The 20,590-nt window shown below is 41.6% G+C and overlaps 1 protein-coding gene across 2 annotated transcripts; it reads right to left on the bottom strand.

Annotated features, from left to right (window-relative positions):
- Positions 1–3,770: 3,770 nt before the first annotated feature.
- Positions 3,771–19,439, bottom strand: ezh1 (enhancer of zeste 1 polycomb repressive complex 2 subunit). 2 transcript variants are annotated; one of them, XM_083897148.1, is made up of 20 exons: positions 18,988–19,439; positions 17,294–17,477; positions 17,076–17,201; positions 15,435–15,557; positions 15,149–15,266; positions 14,347–14,547; positions 13,546–13,648; positions 13,126–13,289; positions 12,839–12,930; positions 12,568–12,730; positions 10,906–11,090; positions 9,340–9,431; positions 8,825–8,853; positions 8,585–8,710; positions 7,383–7,561; positions 6,682–6,777; positions 6,510–6,591; positions 6,318–6,398; positions 5,179–5,263; positions 3,771–5,034 (listed from the first exon to the last, which is right to left on the bottom strand). In XM_083897148.1, the coding sequence occupies exons 2-20, from the start codon at positions 17,471–17,473 to the stop codon at positions 4,974–4,976; spliced, it is 2,286 nt and encodes a 761-aa protein (XP_083753274.1). In that variant the 5' UTR covers positions 17,474–17,477; positions 18,988–19,439; the 3' UTR covers positions 3,771–4,973. The 2 variants fall into 2 exon arrangements, with proteins under 2 accessions (XP_083753274.1, XP_083753275.1); XM_083897149.1 differs by having other exon boundaries at positions 5,137–5,263.
- Positions 19,440–20,590: the final 1,151 nt, after the last annotated feature.

The following is a 20,590-nucleotide window of genomic DNA, read 5'->3' on the forward strand; positions in this document are numbered from 1 at the left end:
TCATTCTTCTGTAGCTCTGAACACACCTGAGAGCTGCTTCACCAAAACAAACAAAAATTAACCCGGCGTTCCTAAATAACAACCAACCGACGAGACAGCAAACTGACAAGCATGGAGCTTTTGAGATGTTAAGCTTTTGAGATGATACATATTAAGATCGTAAAAAGGTTATATGCTTATATTTGTTGTATTCCAGCCTATAGCAGTGCATTACCTATACACAATGGCACTCGTTGAAATGACTCAGAATTGCCATATAATATAGTGTCAGTAGATAGCAGCTTTGCCAATTACAGTGCGCTCACATTCTCAGATGCTTCGGAAATGAGAGTGTGACGAGTTGTCGGATACTGTACCTCTGGGTGTGACAGTTAACAGACTGCTGGTGTACTGCAGAGTCATGCTGTGTTCCAGAGCCCATCCAAACAAATGGGATGCGGGACTTATCCTACCTGAATTGTACTAGCTCCTACTTCAAAACGTTCCAGCAATTAAAGTCGAATGTTAGAAAACAGTGACGATCGCGGTGCCTTAGATTTATGTTTGAAGAGGCATTTTGACTGTCAGCAATTCAGTCTACTTACATACACAAGCGAGCCATATATGTAAAAGCGATACATATCGACATGTAACGTCATGAGTGTACTTTTACCGTAGCCCTACATATTTTCATGCTAACGGATAACTACGACGCCATAATTTCACGCAATAACATGAAAAACAAGTTGTGATAAAATGTGTCTAAAACAAGTCTACAAGTAAAGTAAAGTTTATAGCCTATTCATGTGACAACATGGGCGCCGCCATTATTCTCCGACGTCATTTTGGTGAAGTCGGGGTAGGTCGATCAGCCCCGACTTCACGAGTAGGAGGTCCCACTTTGAGAGGCATTCCAGTGCACTTTTTCTAGTTGGAGGTTAGGAAAAGTCCCACGTCCTACTGGTTTGGATTGGCTCTGGAACGCAGCATCAGAACAGAAGAGAACGAAGAGGTGGCGCAAGAGGTCGCCAGGGACCGAGTGAGCCACATATCCAAGGTCTCGTTTCCTATTCTCTCGTCTTACTTATATCAAGAATCAAGCTGCCAATAGCTCGGTGCTACAGAGTGTTTGACTCAGCAGACGTTTTTGCTGAAAAGAGTCACAAATCCTTTTCCTGTGACCCCGATAACTGAGAAAAAAAGACAAATCCTCCAGGAAACAGCTGCTCCCTATTGCCATGTGGAGACACACGCACACACACAATAACATTATGTACAGAGGACCACACGTGTAAATGCTTGTCTTCTACTTCAAACTCACAGTGCTTGAATGTTTTAATATAACGCTGTAGGGACAGTCGCTGTCTTTGCTGCTGCTGCTTGTTTAGCTGCTACCAGTGGAAAAGTCTCGATATCGTTTTATTTTATTGGCAAGATGGCGTTTAATTTTGACGTGTGCGGTGCAACCAAAAGCGTACTGTAGTCCCACCATCGCTCACCACTAATACACTGTTGTGTTTGTGAAAAAAAAAGTTGTACATTTGCAACACATGTAGAGCATGAACGCACTTTGCAGAAACACGCAATAATACGAATACTTTCTTTCAGCCTCCAATGATGTTAACGTTTAAATTGCACATGCAAAATTAGCACATAGGATGTGACGCGTGTATATGTGAATATTGTGTAAAGCAAATTTTCTTTCATTTCTACAGTTTATACAAAAAAAAAGAAAGTGTTAAACTATGAAAAAAAAGTGGAGGTGTTTGAATGTAAACTCTGCATTGTTAGCAGTTTTGCTGTTTTCACTGACGAGCTCCTTTTTGGCGCAAACTACTCATGCTAGCTTTTAAGAGAACGCTCAGGATACAGAAAGTGCAGTACTTGTCCTCCGTAGCACGAATATACCTCCAAAATCCAACACGGTGGTGCAAACAGGGAGGATTGTTCAAAATTGTACAGCGACAGGATGTATAGTCGATGTAAAAAATACAAGATGACTGTAAAGGCACGACTTGCTAATAATGTATGTAAATGTACACATTTAGCCTCTGCTGGCAATTTACAGACTATATTTTTAAGAATGCGCTGTGAGGAGATGAATGGAAGTGAAAAAAACTGAGCATATGCAGTGAAACTGTTGGTGGCAACACTTTACATTACAGTAAAGTAACAACATTATACCAATAATAATATAATAATATTTGATCTCTTATTGCAATTTACACCTTGTTATATCCAGATAATAGCTAGCTAATAGCTAACTAATAGCTAATTACTGTAAGTTACCATCAGAGTAATGTTGATAAAAAAAGGTAATTACTATTTTTTTAGTTATAATTCATTATTCTACATGACTCACACACATTTGTCATCTTTATTACTAAATGAATCCAAATGTATGTATATAGCATGTTTGGAAACAACAGAGTTGTTAGCGCTGTTGTTAGCGCTGTACGTCGGCATAAATACATTCAACAGACAGGGTATGAAACAATGTCAACTCACAGCATTATAAATAACAATAAAAACGACATAAAAAACAAATAAAACACAGAAACTAGGTCAATAAATAAATATATAAAACATGAAAACTGCCAACTCTTATACTGTACATGGTCACTAAGCTATGACTGTAACTATAGTTATATGGTAATAATATTACTTCCCTTTACAAAATGATGACTATACTATTATACCATATTGTTACTATATTGTATTGTAAACTGTTGCCCTGTTTGTTTTCTGGTGGATGCAAAGTGTATTGCGTGTTTTGTGTTAACTGGACAATCATCAGTCAAACATCACGCTGGGTTTGAGCCAACAACGTTGGGGTCAAATTTGCTTCGTTGCCTATTAGGAAAGAGTCACCTTAAGTAGGATACACAATAAATATATGTATCTATTCATTGTGGATTATAAACATTCAGCCTAGCATTGTTTTTCATATGTGGTCCCTGGCACACGCGCGTGCCTGTGTGTGTATGTGTGAGTGACTGGCTGTTTTAACTGTTTTGTGTTTTGTGCTCACCTAATCACATCATACTGGTGTTACGTATTTATTTTGAAGTGCACCGATAACGACTTTCCAGTTCACGAACTGTCGTGCACCAATAGTAGCAGAGCAAGACAGGGACAAGGCCTTGTGAAGCTCAGTTTGCTCCAGGGTGTCCAACCTGCTTCCTTCATAACAATGGATGGATGTGGGTGAGAATTGATTAGGATAAAATTGTCCAGTAGAGGGAGCACACCAGTAGGATGAAGTTATCTGCTGAAGCAGTAGTCAAAAGAGGATTTATGAAAGAAATACATCATTAAATGAGATTTAAGTGTATTCAAAGTGGCACAAACTTACATTTTGGCCCTAAAAAAAAGTCACAACTTGCATGTAATCCTGTTCTACTCTGTACTAACACCACAAAGTTAATGAAATCATTTAGACTTTTGTGAAATAAATCAGCCGTTCACAGCGATATCATGTATGAAATCAAAATGATAAAACACCAGAGGGAGGAAGTTGGCAGGTTAGACTTCAAACTGCACCATCAAAACTCAATCCTCCTGCTACAAACATTAGACATTAAGCTGTTTGTGACCACACTCGAGTATTTCTTTTTGTTTTGTATTAACTTTCACTGTAAATGACCATTACTGTGTAAATTAAGGTAAAGCCAAATTGTCACATCAATAAAAGAAGCTTGAAGGAAAAATTGTGAACCTGTTTTGTGTCAGGTGGTGGTTTGAAGGTTGCAAACATAAAGACAAGGGCAGCGTGTTTTAATGTACAAAGTTAAAGTTTTATTTTATAGGCATATGCTGTACACATCAGTAAACTCCATTCCATGTTCATCGCTATTGAGAAGGATCTCATTTCAACATGGGACTTAATCTTTTATGAATGAAAAACAGTGGATTACAAATTTTGACACAGATAAAAAAAAATTATGATAAATGATAATTTACATTCACACAAGGGGGACTTTAATATTTGGTCAAATGCTGACAATTTAGCTTTTGTTATAATAACCGTTACATCCAAACTGTGTCAGTCTGTTTCTGCGTGGAAATATTTGGCACTTTTAAAGATTTATCTCAGAGGAAGACATTTAATCTGTGACTCATTTCTTTGTTAGTCACGTAAACACGGTGTTAAATGTTTAACGTTACCGTAAAAAAATTGTACATTGCTCATATAGGTACCAATGGGGAACTGTTTGACGAGTAAAAAAAACAAAAAAAGAGGGATGAGATCTCTTCACCATCTTCTACAGGTTACATTCAGTCAGTCGGTTTCTCGTCTGGTTGCCTATTTTTTTTTTGCAGAACAATGATATAGTAAATGCACATTAACCTATTTTTTTTTACCATAGAGATGTGACGGTGACGCTATAGCCACTGACAAAGTTCACAGAGGAACGTGTTCCTACTGAAGAACAATCCAGAGGCTTAACATCACACAACAATACTGAGTGACTGCGCGGAGCAGCAGCCGACTGAAGCTAACGCTGTGGCTAACATGTTTTTATTTTAACGGGTTACTTATTAAAGAGACGGCACATGCATTCCACTGGTCATCATTAGGTACGAAGTATATAAAGCTTGCATTATATACGTATTGAGACGTCAAAAACAAAAGCCAGTAACAAAAAAAAACTGCTGAGAGAGTAACACGCTGTACTGTATGACGGGGGTTATCGTAGCCTTTGACAAGATGTAACACAAAGAAATGTGCAATGAGCGGCGTGGAGTAATAGCGTTTCCACTTTAAATAGTTTCGTTTCATAAGCTCGGCATATGTAGTCTGGTAGAGATGAGGAGGGGGAATGAGGGAGAAGCGTGGCGGCGCGCGCGCGGGGGGGGGTTCTATTTCTGGAGGAGCAGCAGCACATCCAGCTCACTCATGAGCTGGATGTGACACTGCAGAGAGGGACAGAAGCATTAGTGAGCGGACGAGGAGGTTATGGATGAGTTGCAGAGGTAGGCAGCAGGTGCGGCTAAGTCACGTCCACCTCCCTCTCTATCCCCACGTATTTCAGGGCATCGGCTTGGCTGTATCTGTGGAGGGAATGTGAAGTAAAGACTTTTACTGAACGGCATTGACAGGAAACACTTTTTTCGGTCATAGTGTACATCTTCCTTGCATTTTTTCAAATTTACTTTGAAGCTGCTGGAGAGTCACAAAAAGGCCCGTGACTCTACCTGTAGTCAAAGAAAAGTTCCTCTCCTTGCAGGATCGCCCGTTTGGCAAAAATTCCGATGCGATGGTCTCCGTTTACCATTACCACTGCAACGGTGGAGAAAACATCAGTATACATGCAAAAAAGCAGCTTAAATCACATTATTTAAATACATTTTTGTTGTTATTCTTCTTCTGCCTCTTATGAACAAAAATACTATTTGAATACTCTGTCCTTGTGTGTGTATACACCTGTAGAGCAAGAGCAGGAGGGTCAAGAAGCATTTACAGGTGCTTCTTTGTGTTTTCAGTCATACTCAAACCAGCTTGCAATGTTGCTGTAACCCTTCTACCATCCTGTCGTCACAGACAGGATTTGGATTGGAATGGGATTGGCGTTACTGTAACTCCAGAAAATTCAAAAACTATGGACTGGCGATCTGTCCAGGGTGTGACCCCGCCTTTCTCCCTATGTCAGCTGAGATTGGCACAGCAACCCCTCGTGACCCTCATGTGGAGGATAAAGCAGAAGAAGATAAGCTAAAATCGCTGTCTTTGGCCCCCAACCTCCCTCTTCAAAAGCATCATCCAACCCATCCTAATGTACTGTTCCCCCTGCTTCTTCACCCTGCTCACTGTCACCAGCAAAAACAAAATTCTCAAAATCCCAAACACAGCAGCCAAGATAATCAACCTCCCCACCCCCAGTCTGTCAGAAGCTAATGAACTTGCAATCGTACGCCTGGCAAGAGCAATAGTTAGCAGTCCTGACCACCTTCTCAACCAATGTTTCACCCTACTCCCATCTGGCCGAAGATACAGAACACTAAACTGGAAAAAAGCACATCTTACATTACAGCACTGAACAAGAACATGTAAAACTCAATGTATCACTGTATTAAAGCCCAATTTATACTCCTGCGTAAAGTGCTCTGCGTAGTTTACACAGAGCCCTCTGCGTCGTCTCCGACTGCACAAAATATTTTCCGTCACTTCGTCAAGGGACAACGGAGACGGCACAGAGAGACTCTGGAGGAAGTGATAGGTGTAATCAGTATTGTGTGTGCGCTCACAATGGTTTGAATGTCATTTGTTTATATTATTTAAAAATTTCTGCAGGACACTGTAGATGAGATTTAAAAGCTGAGTAATCGAGTCTTACCTTTTGCGTAACAGTTGGGATTAACTGAATGATTTGCAAAGCGGATTTTGTTCCCCTTCCGCGTGGCATCCACAACAAAGTCTACTGAGAAACACACACACACACACAGTTGATCAAAGATTACTAAATACACCGCACCAGTGCGGTACGACACTGTTGTATAAATTAAGAGTGAGAGTGGGGGACACATGCCATTGTTCAAGTTGAAAAGGAAGCTGGACATGTACTTGTCGTAGATCCTGCCACGTCTGTCTGCCTCGTCCTGAGAGATCAGCTGTTTACACACACACATAAATAACACACATTTGAAATACTTCATTCAAGCTCAACTTTTTTTTAATCTGGCTGAACTGCCTGGACTTGCCTCTCCACAGTATTCTGAGATGAATTCATTCTTCTGAACGGGCTCTTTGATGAATGTGCCCCACCCGGCAACATCTGATGGAGCCAATAGCAGGTGCTAAAGAGGGAGGGGCCAATGTGAGTGATCTCAGTACAGTTTAAATACGTGTGGTTGTATGAGGTACTGGCACATAGTCAGTGTTGGCCATGTCACTTCATTTCAATGTTAGAAGATCAGGCTCTTCTAAAGGATAGCTGAAGTTTATCATGTTTTAAAAGCCACATCCTCCCCATAGAGATATTGGTGATTAAGCATCACAACACAAAGGTGCTGTTAATCCACTGCAACCTCTATTAGGGAATTCAAATGTATTATGACTTTTTGTGACTTTGGTGTTTGGAAACCTGAAATCGGATTTACCTTTTCTCTATGGACTTTGTGCGGGAGAGTGAGAAGTTTAGAAGTGCCAGTTTCCAGCTCGGAAAGGTTGTCTAATGACAACATGAAACACCACAAACATTCTTGTGATATTACAGAATCAAACAGGAGTACATTGAATTAGTGAGTCTTTCTGTGAGGTGGTTAAAATTAGTTTTTTCTTGTGTCCCGTCTGACAGGTGACTTTGTGTCTGTAACTCATACAAAGACACCTTAAAAAAACCCCAACAGCAATTTCTTTATAATGCATCCAGAATAGTAAACGTGTTGTGCTTTTCAAGTACCTTTTTCAGGCCTCTCTGGATGCTGCAGTTTTTGCAGGAGACCACTTTGCTGTCCCAGTGATCCGCGGCTCCGCAGGTCATGCACAGATCTGGGTCACACTCCCTCACGGCCAGGTAACAGGGACACTGTTTAGTGTTGCACTGAGTCTTACACCTGCAGCCTGGGAAGCGGTTTTGGCCTGGAGAATATTCACAGACACAGACTTTGCTCAGCAAGGGATAATCAGAAACATCATGTGACTTGGCAGAACACAATATGACTCCGGGAAAAGAGATTATTCTATGCTCAAGATGCAGTTGCCGCACAGATGCTGAATGGCTGAGTGGCTCATCGGAGACATCTGCTGGTACAAATGCTGAAATACAATTCTGCAGGGTGTAGCGTCACACTCTCGGCAGATGACAGAAAAGAGCTGTGCTACCAGGCAGTATTTGTCTCCACTGCTGTACCCTTTAAACCTCACATTCTCAGCCTGTGTGGGTTTTATGTGTCTGTGTCACCAAGCACTGTTTATTTGGGAGATGCCTGACTCATGCTGGGGTCGGAGATGATGTTGCACATCAGGCACAGAGCCCGTCACGGCCCTTTGATTCCTCTCCAAGTCTCTAGAGCTCGCACATGTGTGTAACCAGGGGCTGCTTCCTGTTTGGCCCGAGCTCCACTCTGCTCCGGGAAAAGGCGAGGTAATATTTGGGTTAAGGAGGAGGAAAAAGGATGAAGGAGGGGGAGGAGGTTGGAGAAGGTGACTGAAATACAAGTGAGGCAAAGAAGGCATCTTTTCTTAAAACTACAAGGAAAATGTTTACTTCTTGTTGTATTCTCGCTCAGCTGTAAACTCAAAAATACAGAGAGCATTCCTCCACCATGTGGTCATTTTGGAAAACACAGCGCTGGGTCATTTACTGCTGCAGCAACTGACTCATTGTGAATGCGGCTCTGTGTTAAACAGACACCCACCTTTCCCTGCCAGAGGACAGCTTCTCCTCTGACTGCTGCAGAATCGTTTTACATTCTGCTGCCCTGCTCTATTGTGGCCTGGCACAAAGGGGGATTTAAAGCTACCGAGAGTTTCCTTTGGAAAATGCGGTGACAAAACAGTTTTTTTCTTTTAGAGTCGCAAGAAGCAGAGCAGACTACGTGTGTGTTTCTTGTGTTTTTTTGTGTCTGATGAGAAAGAATGAAGCAAGAAGGTCACACTCACACTCTTGCTCGCACTGACAGAACTTCTCACAGAAATTCTGGGTCATCACACACGGGCAGGAGCTGTCGCACGGATGGTCGGGGTGGTCACATGGTTGGTAGTTGTACACCTGATTGGACGAATTATCTGGAGCAAACAGAGGACAAAGCTCTCAGATTGGCACAGTGAGCTGTATTATATTTCAGAGCGCACAGTAATAGCAAATGCTGTGATCTTTATTCATTCTGGGATGAATGTTACCTTTCTTCAGCTGAATCTTTGCCCATAACCTGTCACATCAAACAAACACAAGGGAAAGGGATTTATTAAAAAAAACAAAAAACAAACAAAATATAAAAATAAATCCAACAACTATTGTGCTGATTGAAGATGTATCACAAGAATATTATATTTTTTTCTCGAGTTGTCGAGTCTCTTTCCCAGTTCCTTTTTTGGGATCCAGGAACGACAGATCTTTCAAGGCAATCTTTCCATCTCTGAAATGCTGCACCAATATTGACATGCATTTTATTGTATTAATCATTTGGCTCTGTTTGCTCTCTCTTTTATTTTTGAGGTAATTTTGATGACCTGTCCACTGAAGGGACGTGTACGAGAACTTTATTGATTGGTGGAAAAAATCTGAAATTTGACAGTAAAATTTAGTGCATTGATGATAACCAACAGTGCATTATTCGTGAGTTCAGATCAACCAAAGCTCCCATTTGCATGCGATCATGTAAATTCAGTAAAAGGATTAACTAGTGATATCCTGCCTGTGTTTCCTCTTCTTCTTTTGGGGTGAAATGCCTCCATCGTCCAAAGGAACACGGTGGATCAGGACTTCTTTCACTGCAAACTCGTACACCTGGATAAACAAAAAAGTGAAAAGTTATGTACCACTGTGTGTACATTCTGTTTTCTTCACCCTAACTATGTTGTGTAACGCAGCGCTGCTCCGGCCAAAAGGCACGTCGCCTCGATTACGCCACAGAATGTCATGACACCCCCCATTTACCAACCACCGTCTATTACAAAACTCCTCAGCAGGGCCAAAACATACACAAACATCTGGACTTGGACACAGATATGCATAATGATGTAGCTGGTTTAAGTATTTCCACTTGATTAATCCTGTGGGTGATGCTGCTTCAACGTTCATTCTCAAATACATCAAAATGTGTTCTACCTGTTAGGTATTGGCTGAACACCTCTTATTTTTATGTGTTGAATTCTGAACTATGTTACATCTGGTAAGCATCCATGTTTATGGTGCCACATGCCATTCTCTCTGTAGTCAGCTCAATTATCCACACCATAAAACCACAGGCACAGGATACACGTGTTATTACACCCGCGCTGACGCAAATGCAACAGAAATCAGCGACGCGATTGTAACACAACGCGTCGGTTTCGGGAAGTTTGCGATGTACTTCCATTATTTTTATATTTATAAATCCACCAGAGCGTACACAGCCAGTAACCAGCGGTTGAAACAGCCTGTAAACCTCAAAAATCAAGACCTCATCGCTGATAAAAAACATTCTATATCTATTATCTGGATTTTAGTAGTTCATTTTTAAATCCATTTCCAGCTTTTCACTCACTGCTGATTTTACACATCGAAGATGTCTTTATGTTTAGGGGAGTCTGACTATTTATGTGACACAAAAAGGCTTTTGTGGCTTTTAGAGAGCAGCAGAAAGCCACAAGTGACACTACTTGAGTTGCACTGAAAGAAAATATGTATTTTTCATAACAAAGACCATATATATAAAAAAGTGAATTAAAAAAGCTGTTGCAAAATGAACACCCATTTTCAAACCTTGATAATTGCAATTTGACCGGCATCATAAAACTGGATGTTCACAGACGTCACCTGCAACCTTGTTGGACGGTACCAGCTGTCAATTACACCGGTGTGCACTCATGTACCATGCTTTATCACCTATTTTGTCTAAATGGGAGTGTAAGTTACAAAATTGACATTATATGCTATAGAATAAGAACGGAAACTAGAAATTAAGACCAATAACTCCTTAAGTTTACTGAGGTTTTTCAAACATACATGAGGTTTTTTTCATAAACAGTCTATGCTTATAAATCCTACATTGTCCTGGGACTGGAATGTCATCGTAGAAAGAGAAAGGCTCTTCATCACTGGCTCTACATGTCTGTGGTAATGATGACAAAGTGATTGCAAACTCCCATTTACCGCAACTTAAAAAAAAAAAAAATCCACGTTCATTTATGAATAATGAATGCAGCAAAGTAAACATTTCATCTTGCGTTAAAAGTGTCAGAATAAACATGCCGAGATAGGAAACGCGTGAAGACTTCACCTCCTTGCAGTTCTTGGTACCGATGAGGCGAGCGATGGAGCAGAAGTTGTTGAAATACGTGCCGTACAGGACCCTGAATAGTGACTCCTCGGCCCCGCTCCACTGGACCACACAGCATGCCGGCTGCTCCCCGTCTTCATCTGCTGGACGCAGTTTGGTGGGAGTCTGGCACCGCGAGTTCCCCTCTGTATCCCACAAACGCAGGAACACACTTCAGTATTCCTGACAAAATACTCTTGGCAGAATTTGGGTCACATATTTTGTATGAATCCGCACACAAGCATCGACACATGCAAATGCTTTTCGATTAGTTGGGTCTTGGCAAAAAGGTTTGGACAGCGCGCACACACACGCTAAGAAACACATTGTTATTTCTGGCTGCCATTTTGTTTTATCTGGATGTGCACACATAAACACACACGCACTACACAACAGCTTTGATTTTTTTATTTTGGGAGGGGGGGATATTCAAGACTGATGTTGCCTGGCAACAAGCTGAAAACTGCATTGCTGTGGTCACAAGCTCCAGCACTGAGTATCTTTATTAATCTGCTCAACAATCTGTTTTTTTCCACATTATCTCCGCATGTGTAAAGAGAGTCTGCTGAGTCACTGGCTAAGCATGAGCCGTTTCCAAAACTCATAGAGACTTTGAATGAGGCATTGATGGCGTTGGACAACAATCTAAGTGCTACGAGGGGGGGAGAGAAGATACAGATCCAGGGGAGACTGGCTCTTGTTTCCCTTCCTCTGCTCTCAACATGAAAATGTCAACAGAAATTAAAGAAAAGACGGAAAAAAGCCACAGTAGAAGTTGGGGGAGGGAAGTGTTTATATTGCGGATGAAGCATGCAAAACTAATGGTTGGTTTATTTGTCTTGGCAGGAGCGAGCTGATATTGAGAGGGGATGGAAGTGGGAGACACAGGAGGGAGCAGGATATGACTTGAAAGCTATAATCCCAGGCCAAATTTCACTTTTCTGACGAGCCACAGCCAGAGCTACAGTGAGGGGGAGGTTGAGAGAGGACTGATGGTAAATGATGCACCCATTCACACAGTCATACAATGACTCAGAGCCTCAGTAGCAAGTAGAAAACACTGCGCAGAGGCGTTTCAAAAGACTTAGGGGCTTTCAGCAAAAGGTGCCTGGGGGGGGCTTGACATGCCAATCCCAAACCATAAATATTAACCTATTAAATCTGCCACTGGTGCATTAACTGTTTACACAGGAGCTACTACCTAGAAAACCATCTCCAACAAAATGCATTCCCTCCACAACAACCAACCTGAACACCACACAAATGGACACATCTATCAATCAGCACAAAACTACACTTGTAAAATAATAGTGAAATTAGTGTCTAATGAGAAGGGATTGCAAACATACTATCTTAGTAATCTCCTCTACATAGTCAATAATAGAATTCAAGGGGTTTCCTCCCAACATTTTCATCACTGTGCACTAAAATAATTGTTCTGTTCTCTTCTCAGCTCAGGGCCCCAGGAGAAAACCTGCTTTTTTCAATCCTATTACAAGGCCACTGTAGCTGAGCTGATGTCCCTGACAAGCAAATTCAAAACCAAACAGCCTAAAATGTATTAGAATTATATAATTTACACAACTACCAAACCGTGCCACTGTAAACACTGGAGTCCCATACCTGAGGAGGAGGTGGTCTCATGGTCACTGTCTCCCTCTTTCCCTTCTTCAGCTGACCCAGATGGTCCGGGACAGCTGGAGCTGGTGGGACGCTGTTGCCTCCGCCGCCTCCGAGACCTCTGTGACCGTAACATATTCTGATCCACAAACTCCTTCGCCCCTTTCTTCAGATGATTGTAACGAAGGAACAAAAAGGAAGATACAACAAAAAGTGAATAACAAGACACAGCCAGTATTGCATTGTCCTGAAAACGTGTGTGCACTCAGCATACCTGTAACAGAAAGCAGTCTGCACCACATGGTTCCGTCTCAATCCGGATCTCCTTGCTCTTCCTCTTGTAAACATTAGGTGTCGCATGGAAAGCTAAATGAAAAGACAAGACACTTAAATCTCCATTGTTTAACAAGTAGTATGTAGATAGCAACTACATGCAGATGTTTTAAACCTCACAAGAAGAATGAGAAGTCTTGGTCGGATGAAATAATCAGTTAACAACACTAAAAAAAAACGACATTGAAATTGCAGGAGAAACGATAGAAACACAAATGGAGCCATTACGGTGCAGGAAACAGTCGTATTTGAAGCAACGTCTGCAGAATAGTGTGTGGAAGGAGTGCAAAGACTGCTCGCGCTGCACAGACTTAGCAAAGGGTCCGTCCAGGTTGGGGGTGCAAAGTGGGGGCAGCTTCACCGGGCTGGGGGGCTCAAGGAGGTCCTTATACCTGATGAGATGACAGGATGAAAGTTTTAGTAGTGATACGTCTTTGGCTGGGGCTCAGTGAAGCTGTACATGTTTCTCTTTCAAAATAAAACTCTTTCAGATGCTTGTTGCAAACGCTCCTTTCAGTCAGGGAGCCTAAGTGGGAACCACCATTATTACTTCACTCCCTGACAGCTTGCGTCTCCATGGTGAATACTAAGCAACGGCCTGTGCAGCATTGTGTGCATAGGTCTGTGGCTTCACTCCACTTTTCTTACTTTTCTTTCAGCTCCTCCGTGGAGCCTTTGTAGGGGAACATGGAGGCGATGGCCGTAAATATCTTATCATTGGGAATCTTCTTGCTGCTGCACAAGTCCCTCACTTTGGACACAGAAAGAGACAGTGAGCAGAGTTTGTCCACAAATCAGACTGCGATACAGTTTGACAAATACAACTTATGCAATCGGTTCTTTTCTCAAGGTCATTTAGCAATAACATGGCCTGGAAACTATTTTACTGTGCCAAAATGACAGTGTCTTTATCCATGCACGTGTTTATGTGACTGTGTATTTATTCAGGTGTGCTTCAATTTGACACAAAGTCTAAAATTGTGCAGAAAGCCAGGTACAAGAACTCTTGCAATTATGTAATTACAAATGGGACATGTGTAAATGGGTAATGTGAAAGATTTAGGACATTTTATATTAATTTAAACAATATTGAGAATCAAAGGTAATTGAGGTCAACTCCAAATTTATTTCCACTTAAAGTGCCTAAAATTATATTAACGTACACCACATCAGTTGTGAATGATTTGAACCTGAACCAGTTCCTCATAAATAAGGTTCCTATGGTCAGGGTTTCTGCCAAAAAAGGTCCTAAAGAGGTAAAAAGTACAAGTGACCCCCCCACACACACACGCGCACACACTGTGTTAGTGTAAACAATGCCAGTTGAAGAGCTGCTGTGGCAGGGCGACCTTGTGGCAGCTGTGCAGTGTCACGAGAGCAACAGTACCAGCCTTGTTCAATGCTGCAGCCGTCCTTGTGCTCTGAGCACACTGCTAAAAACCTGCTCACCCTCAGTTGTACTCCTTCTCTTCCTCCTGATAAATGCCACAGTTCCAGCTTTGGACTCTTCCGGGGCATCCACTGAACTCCTCCTCATCACTCGTTCCTCCTCCTTCTTCCCCACCTCCTCTTCCTCCTCCTCTTGGTCCGAGTACTGGCTCAAGGCCTCCACTAGCTCTTTAAAGATCTCGTCGCTGATGAACCCACCCTCTGTTGGCAAGAACATCGCACCAGAAATGTTGACTATTTTTAGGCTTTCAGAGGAAAAACAAAACATAGCATCATTGCCACTTTATTAGGTACACCTGTTCACTTCCTTGTTTATACAAAACTCTTATCAGCCAATCACATGGCAGAAACTCAGTACAGTTATGTATGCAGATGTGGTCAACATGAACTGCTGAAGTTCAGACTGAAGATCATCATAGTGAAGAAGATTTAAGGTGATTTAAGTGACTTTGAACGTGGCTTGCTTGTTGCTGCCAGACAGATTTCAGAAACTGCTGATCTCCTGGGATTTCCACGCATAAGCATCTCTAGGCTTTGGTCAGAAAAGTTTAAAATATCTAGTGAGCAGCAGTTCTCTGTGCAAAACATGCCTTGCTGATGCCAGAGGAGAATTACTCAAATAACCACTCATTACAACCTAAGTATGCAGAAGAACCATGGCACAGTTGAGCTAGAGCAGCAGAAGACCACACCATGTGCCACTCCTGCCAATTTACAGCTCCTCTGTATCTAATAAAGTGACTAGTGAGTGTATAATAATAGAAGTGGGAGTGGATCATTGAGTGCGTGATGAGATACACACCTCTGTCGCCGTGAACGCCGTCATAGTTGTCAATGAGTTCCTCCAGGAAGGCCTCGTCCTGCTCCAGCACCTCGTCGCCCATGTAAGGGATGTTGTGAAGGAATGTCTCATCCTCCACCTAGGATTCAAGACAGGTATGTGACTGCACTCTAGTCAGCAGTTCAGAAAATGTTCACATGGTCCTGACTGTGGCAGTTTAACAGTCCTACAAAACATGTACAAATGAAATGGAATCAGGTGAATGACAGAAATATTACACAGCAGCACATCGTGATGACTTCCCTACCATGAAGTTGTGCTGCAGAGGCGACCAGGAGTACATGAAGGGGATTCCAGCCACGGTCGAGAGCGGCCTCATGGCAATGGCTTGAGCTTTGAATCCTGGGAAACCAAACTCCACTGTGCACATCTACAACGGAGGAATCAATAATTTGATTGGTGCTGAGCAGATGCAAGAACAATCCTCAGCATCATCAGACAATTTCATTACTGTGTAATTGAATAAATGCACTGTTCAACGGAAAAATAATAAACTCAAAAACACAATGTAGCTGAGGCTGACAGCACATGAGAAGTGAGAGATGCGGTTGTACAATGAGGCGTTGTTCTTATTTTTAAGCTCCTAAAATGTCCTTTGTTAGGCTGCAATATGATCCATTTCTGACACGCTGGTTTCAGCTGAGTTATTTTTGGAACACCTGAGAGCCAGGTGGGAAATGGAGGATTCAACATGATGGACAGGAGAGCACAAAAGCAGACAGGACAATGGGCTGAGATGGGGTTTGACAGGGCAGGAGCATGAGGACAAAAGGAAAATGAGGAGAAAGCTGTATAGTGCACGTATGGATGTTAAATGTTATGATGTAACAGACATTATTTTTAAAGTTATAGTAACAACACTGACTATGCTGAGTGTGCCACCGCGTACAATGACCTGCTTAGGAGCTGGACAGAAGGAAAAACAGGCTTAGCCACTTAACAGAGGGCACACCTAATACAACCAATGCCTGATTAAATATCTTAAATCAGGGGTGTCAAACTCATTTTAGTTCAGGGGCCACATACAGGGCAGTTTGATCTCAAGTGGGCCATACAGTAGAATATTAGCATAATACCCTGTAAACAACAAGGACACCAAATTGTTCCTTTTGTTTCACATTCTATGAAGTGTCTTTTTTACAAAACATTATGAACAACCTGAAATTCCTTGAGAAAATTGAGGAAAAAAAGTGCAATTTTAACAGTATTACACATACGTTGACCACATACACATAACTTACAGATCACAAATAGTCACAGGTGTCTGGAATTGAAAAAAAAGTAATTTCTCATTATAATTAGATACTAATCATAATGTGAAATTTTCACAAAATCATCCCGTGGGCCTGATTGGACCCTCTGGTGGGCCGGTTCTGGCATATGTTTGACACCCCTGTCTTAAATGAAGACCTGAAAACAGACATTTGTGAACTGCTCCTGTATCTGCTGCACCAAGTACACTGAGAAAAGTCTGCGTTTTGAATTTAAAACACCAACTGAACAAGATAACACATACGATCAGGACTCACTGATGGAGGCAGGAGTGGATTAACAGCTCCTGTGTGATGTGATGTCAAAATTCCCTGATTTTTTCAATGAAAGGAGCAGTTTTAGCAACAAGACTGGCAAACATATTCTGGAGATACCAATGTTTAAGGAGGAGTAGATTTTAGGTTTGAGCTATCTGTTTTTTTTTCTGTCCTCGCTGACAGGTATGTTTTCAGTCAGAGCCAGGATGGATCCAGCTCCCACACAGGTCCATGGAAATATTGCTGAAATAAGACTATCCTTCTTTCAGATTGGATGGCACCTGAGCAACCAGTTAAATCGTATTTTTAGGTCCACAGTAATGGTGGGAGCATGGGTACATACACACACACACACACACCTTCTTATTGGCCATTGCTCCAGCAGAAGTTGACAAAGGCGTGGACTGAATCCTGAGTTTGGCCCACTCTGCATTCAGAAGATTTGTCTGCTGCTCTATCTTCTGTCTGTTGGACATGAACAGAGTCTGGAAACAAATAGAACAGAATGAACAGTGAATGTCACATGTGCATCAGCCACGGGTATCTCATATTTATCAGCACACCAGACTCCACGCACTTTGACCTCCTCGGCTTTTTTAAGGCGTTTCAGTTGGCGAAGGCGCATGTATTCAGACTTGACCCTCCGTCTCCACTCCAGCAGGCTGCGCGAGGCAGCAAACAAAGGTGGCTGAGGTCTGGGAGTTGGTGTGGCGGCACCAGTACCAGGGGCTGGATCTGCAGCAGCTGTTTCCTCCATGATTCTTTAAAAAAACAGACAGAGATCCTGAGTGGAAACCAGTGTGACATCACTGAGACACAGGCGGCACTGAATTAGATTCCACTTCCGATCATAACGTGTATAAGAGGTGCAAGGCAACTTACCAGGAAATTATTTCTATATAATTATTGCAATTCTTGTATCTTGTGTCATGACATTAACATCAAAGTCTAAAAAGGACAAGCAGCTTTTTTTTTTATTTTGCAACACAGCAAAGGAACCAATTAAGTGTATGGATGTCCATTCCATTTTCGCTTTAAAATGTCAGTTTACAATTGAATTACTGTTTAACTAACAACAAAATAAACATTATACTATTATTTTACATTTCAATTTATTATAAATAATGAACAAGTTTGAATCTTTTATAAGTAATGTACCCAAATCTCTGGAATCATGTCATATCAGAAACCATTTAACATTTCAATAATTAAGACACAATTTTTATTATTTAATGCATTGTTCCAGTATAGTTGATGTTATTATTATTATACACAGTATATAACAGTATAAAATAATAATAATATAAAAGGATGAGGTATAAATATAACTATGAGTACAATAATATGAAGTGTAACTGCAAAAAAAAGTGAATATTAGATAAGATAATTTGCATATGGAGTAGTAATTAAAGAATATTATGCGCATAACATGTGACGAGATGTAAATGTTGTCATTGTAAATGTTGCACATGTATTTGAATCTATTATCTATATCTAAATAAAAAAAAATTGGTGAGGACTTAAATAAACTTTGACCTTCCTTCGCACGGCAGTTTAATAAATGTGGCACGTCTTTTCCCCACAGGATCCGCCATCACCTCTCTCCGTGACACTGATGTCAAACTTCCCCTTTCACTCCAGTGGAAGTCTATTTCAAAGAGCGCCCCCTTCTGTTGTCAAAACAACATTGACACCTCACGTTAAATAAACCCCCTCGTTCCCCTACGCAGGTGCTTATATACGCAGAATGTTACGTTTAATTTAGCTTCTTCTCCGGCTACATGCTACAACCGACGACCCCACGGTGTTTACGAATGAACACACGTGATAATAATAAAAAGAATACGTGAATAAATAAATAAAGTGCGCCCTCGTTGCAGTGGAGTGGGCGTGCCTCTCCAGGAAAAAAAAAACAACCAACATGAAACGGAGCATAAAAAGTGCGTAGTAACAGTTTTCCGTGTGTTTCACAATCGCCTCAGTGAACAGTAACTTCCCACTGTGAGCAAAAGCAACCCACGTCACAACTGCAGCTCACAGTGTGTGTGTGTGTGTTTTTTTTTCGTCGTGGGCTGAGATTCGGACACACGTTTAAAAAAAGAAAAGAAAAGTGAACACAAGCGACAGTGTATCCATTTAAATTTGCGGGACTTCACAGACGTGCGCAGTGAGCAGCAGCAGCAGCAGCAGCACCATGACAGCACATTATTATTTTGCCTCCCCTCCCTCCCTCCCTCCCACAGCCCCTCCAGTGTCGCAGTTATTAAATACCTTCAAATCCACCACCGTCCTGCGTCCTCCCGTGCCCCGTGTCTGTCGCCTTAAAGCGGCTGCACCTCGGCGGAGCGGACAAGTCGTCCCTCTGTTTCCCCCCTTTCTCGTGTCTCTGTGTATCCAGATCGATATTAGAGGCGGCTGTTTCTTAAGGATCCCACGCAGATGTCGCGTCTCTCTGCGCCCGGAGAAACCAGCACGTTATCCGGGGACATGGTGCCCGTGCTTGTTGTTGTTGTAGCTTACAAATAGCTGCGCACTTGGCTCGGCCGAGCCAACCCCGAGCAGGAGGGTGACGTCTTTATTATGGTCACAGCCTTTTTTTTCTTCCTCCCTCGCAGCAGCAGCAGCAGCAGCAGAGGAGCAGAGGAGGATTTATTACTAGTCTATGTCCTGGGAATTAGAGAGAAAAAAAAAAAAGTAGCTCGGAGGAGCAGCCATTTACACGCACGCACGCACAGGAACTGATGCAACTGTCCACAGTGGTGGAGAGTCGCCATCTAAATGCGATGACACACACACACACGCACATTTAAATGCTTGCCTGGTATGAGTCAATGCTGTGTGTGCGCAGTTGATAATTAACATGACTTTCCAAACAAACAAAACAACATGTCCACATATTTGTCCTTAATGTATAATATGACATAAACTGCACAACTGGTGAATTCATGAGTTGTAAACCGACTAAAAAACAGTTGTTACACACGTCTGATTGAAAACAGTTGTTGTTCAACTCCCATCCTCTAGGGGGCGCTCGTCATACTGTGGTCTTCATTCCCTCGGGGACAGGGGCTGGATGACTGAGTGAAGTCAGACCAGCAACAAAATGATCAAAGTTTGAAGACATGTAGGTAATAACATAACAATCACAACATGTATTTATTTGCTTATTTAAGTTCAGATTTCCATTTTCATTAAATCCCACAATTTGCAGTGTTACAGTAGAAAACATAAATAATATGCATTAAAACAGTTTAGAACCAAAAATAGAATGACATATACAATGTAAACAGTGTTTAACCCGAAATACATCAACAAGGTCATACTATTTACACACTTGAGGGATTGCACATGTAAGATAATGCATTGATATACTTGTTTAATTCACTGTTATATAGGTTAAAAGAGTTGTAGTGCATTTATGTTCCACAGAGCAGTGGTGCTGTGCAGTCTAATGGAAGCAAGTAGACAATTATTCTATATATCAATAAATTATATTATTTTACATTGTCTAGAGCTGCAAACGCAGAATTATTATAACTGCTTTGCTACAAATCATCTTAGTTTAAAAATGCTTGTTGAGACATTTAACAAAATATATGTAATATTTATGTATTGAGTCTAAAAATGTGGAAAGACACACACTTTAACATTCTGTTATCCATCATGCTGTGCCTATCTCAGCTGACATGAGGTGATATGCGGGGTACACCCTGGACAGTCATTCTGTTATCATTGTATATAATAATACTATTTCATTACTATCTTTATACTCAGTTGGATAGCTGGTCAAGGTTTATGCCACAAATCTGGTCTGTGAAAAGACAACGTGATGTTGTCAGAGCTGCGTTATTATGAATACCTAATATAATAGACA

The sequence above is a fragment of the Microchirus variegatus genome (assembly GCF_963457635.1).
Source record: "Microchirus variegatus genome assembly, chromosome: 10".
NCBI lineage: Eukaryota > Metazoa > Chordata > Actinopteri > Pleuronectiformes > Soleidae > Microchirus > Microchirus variegatus.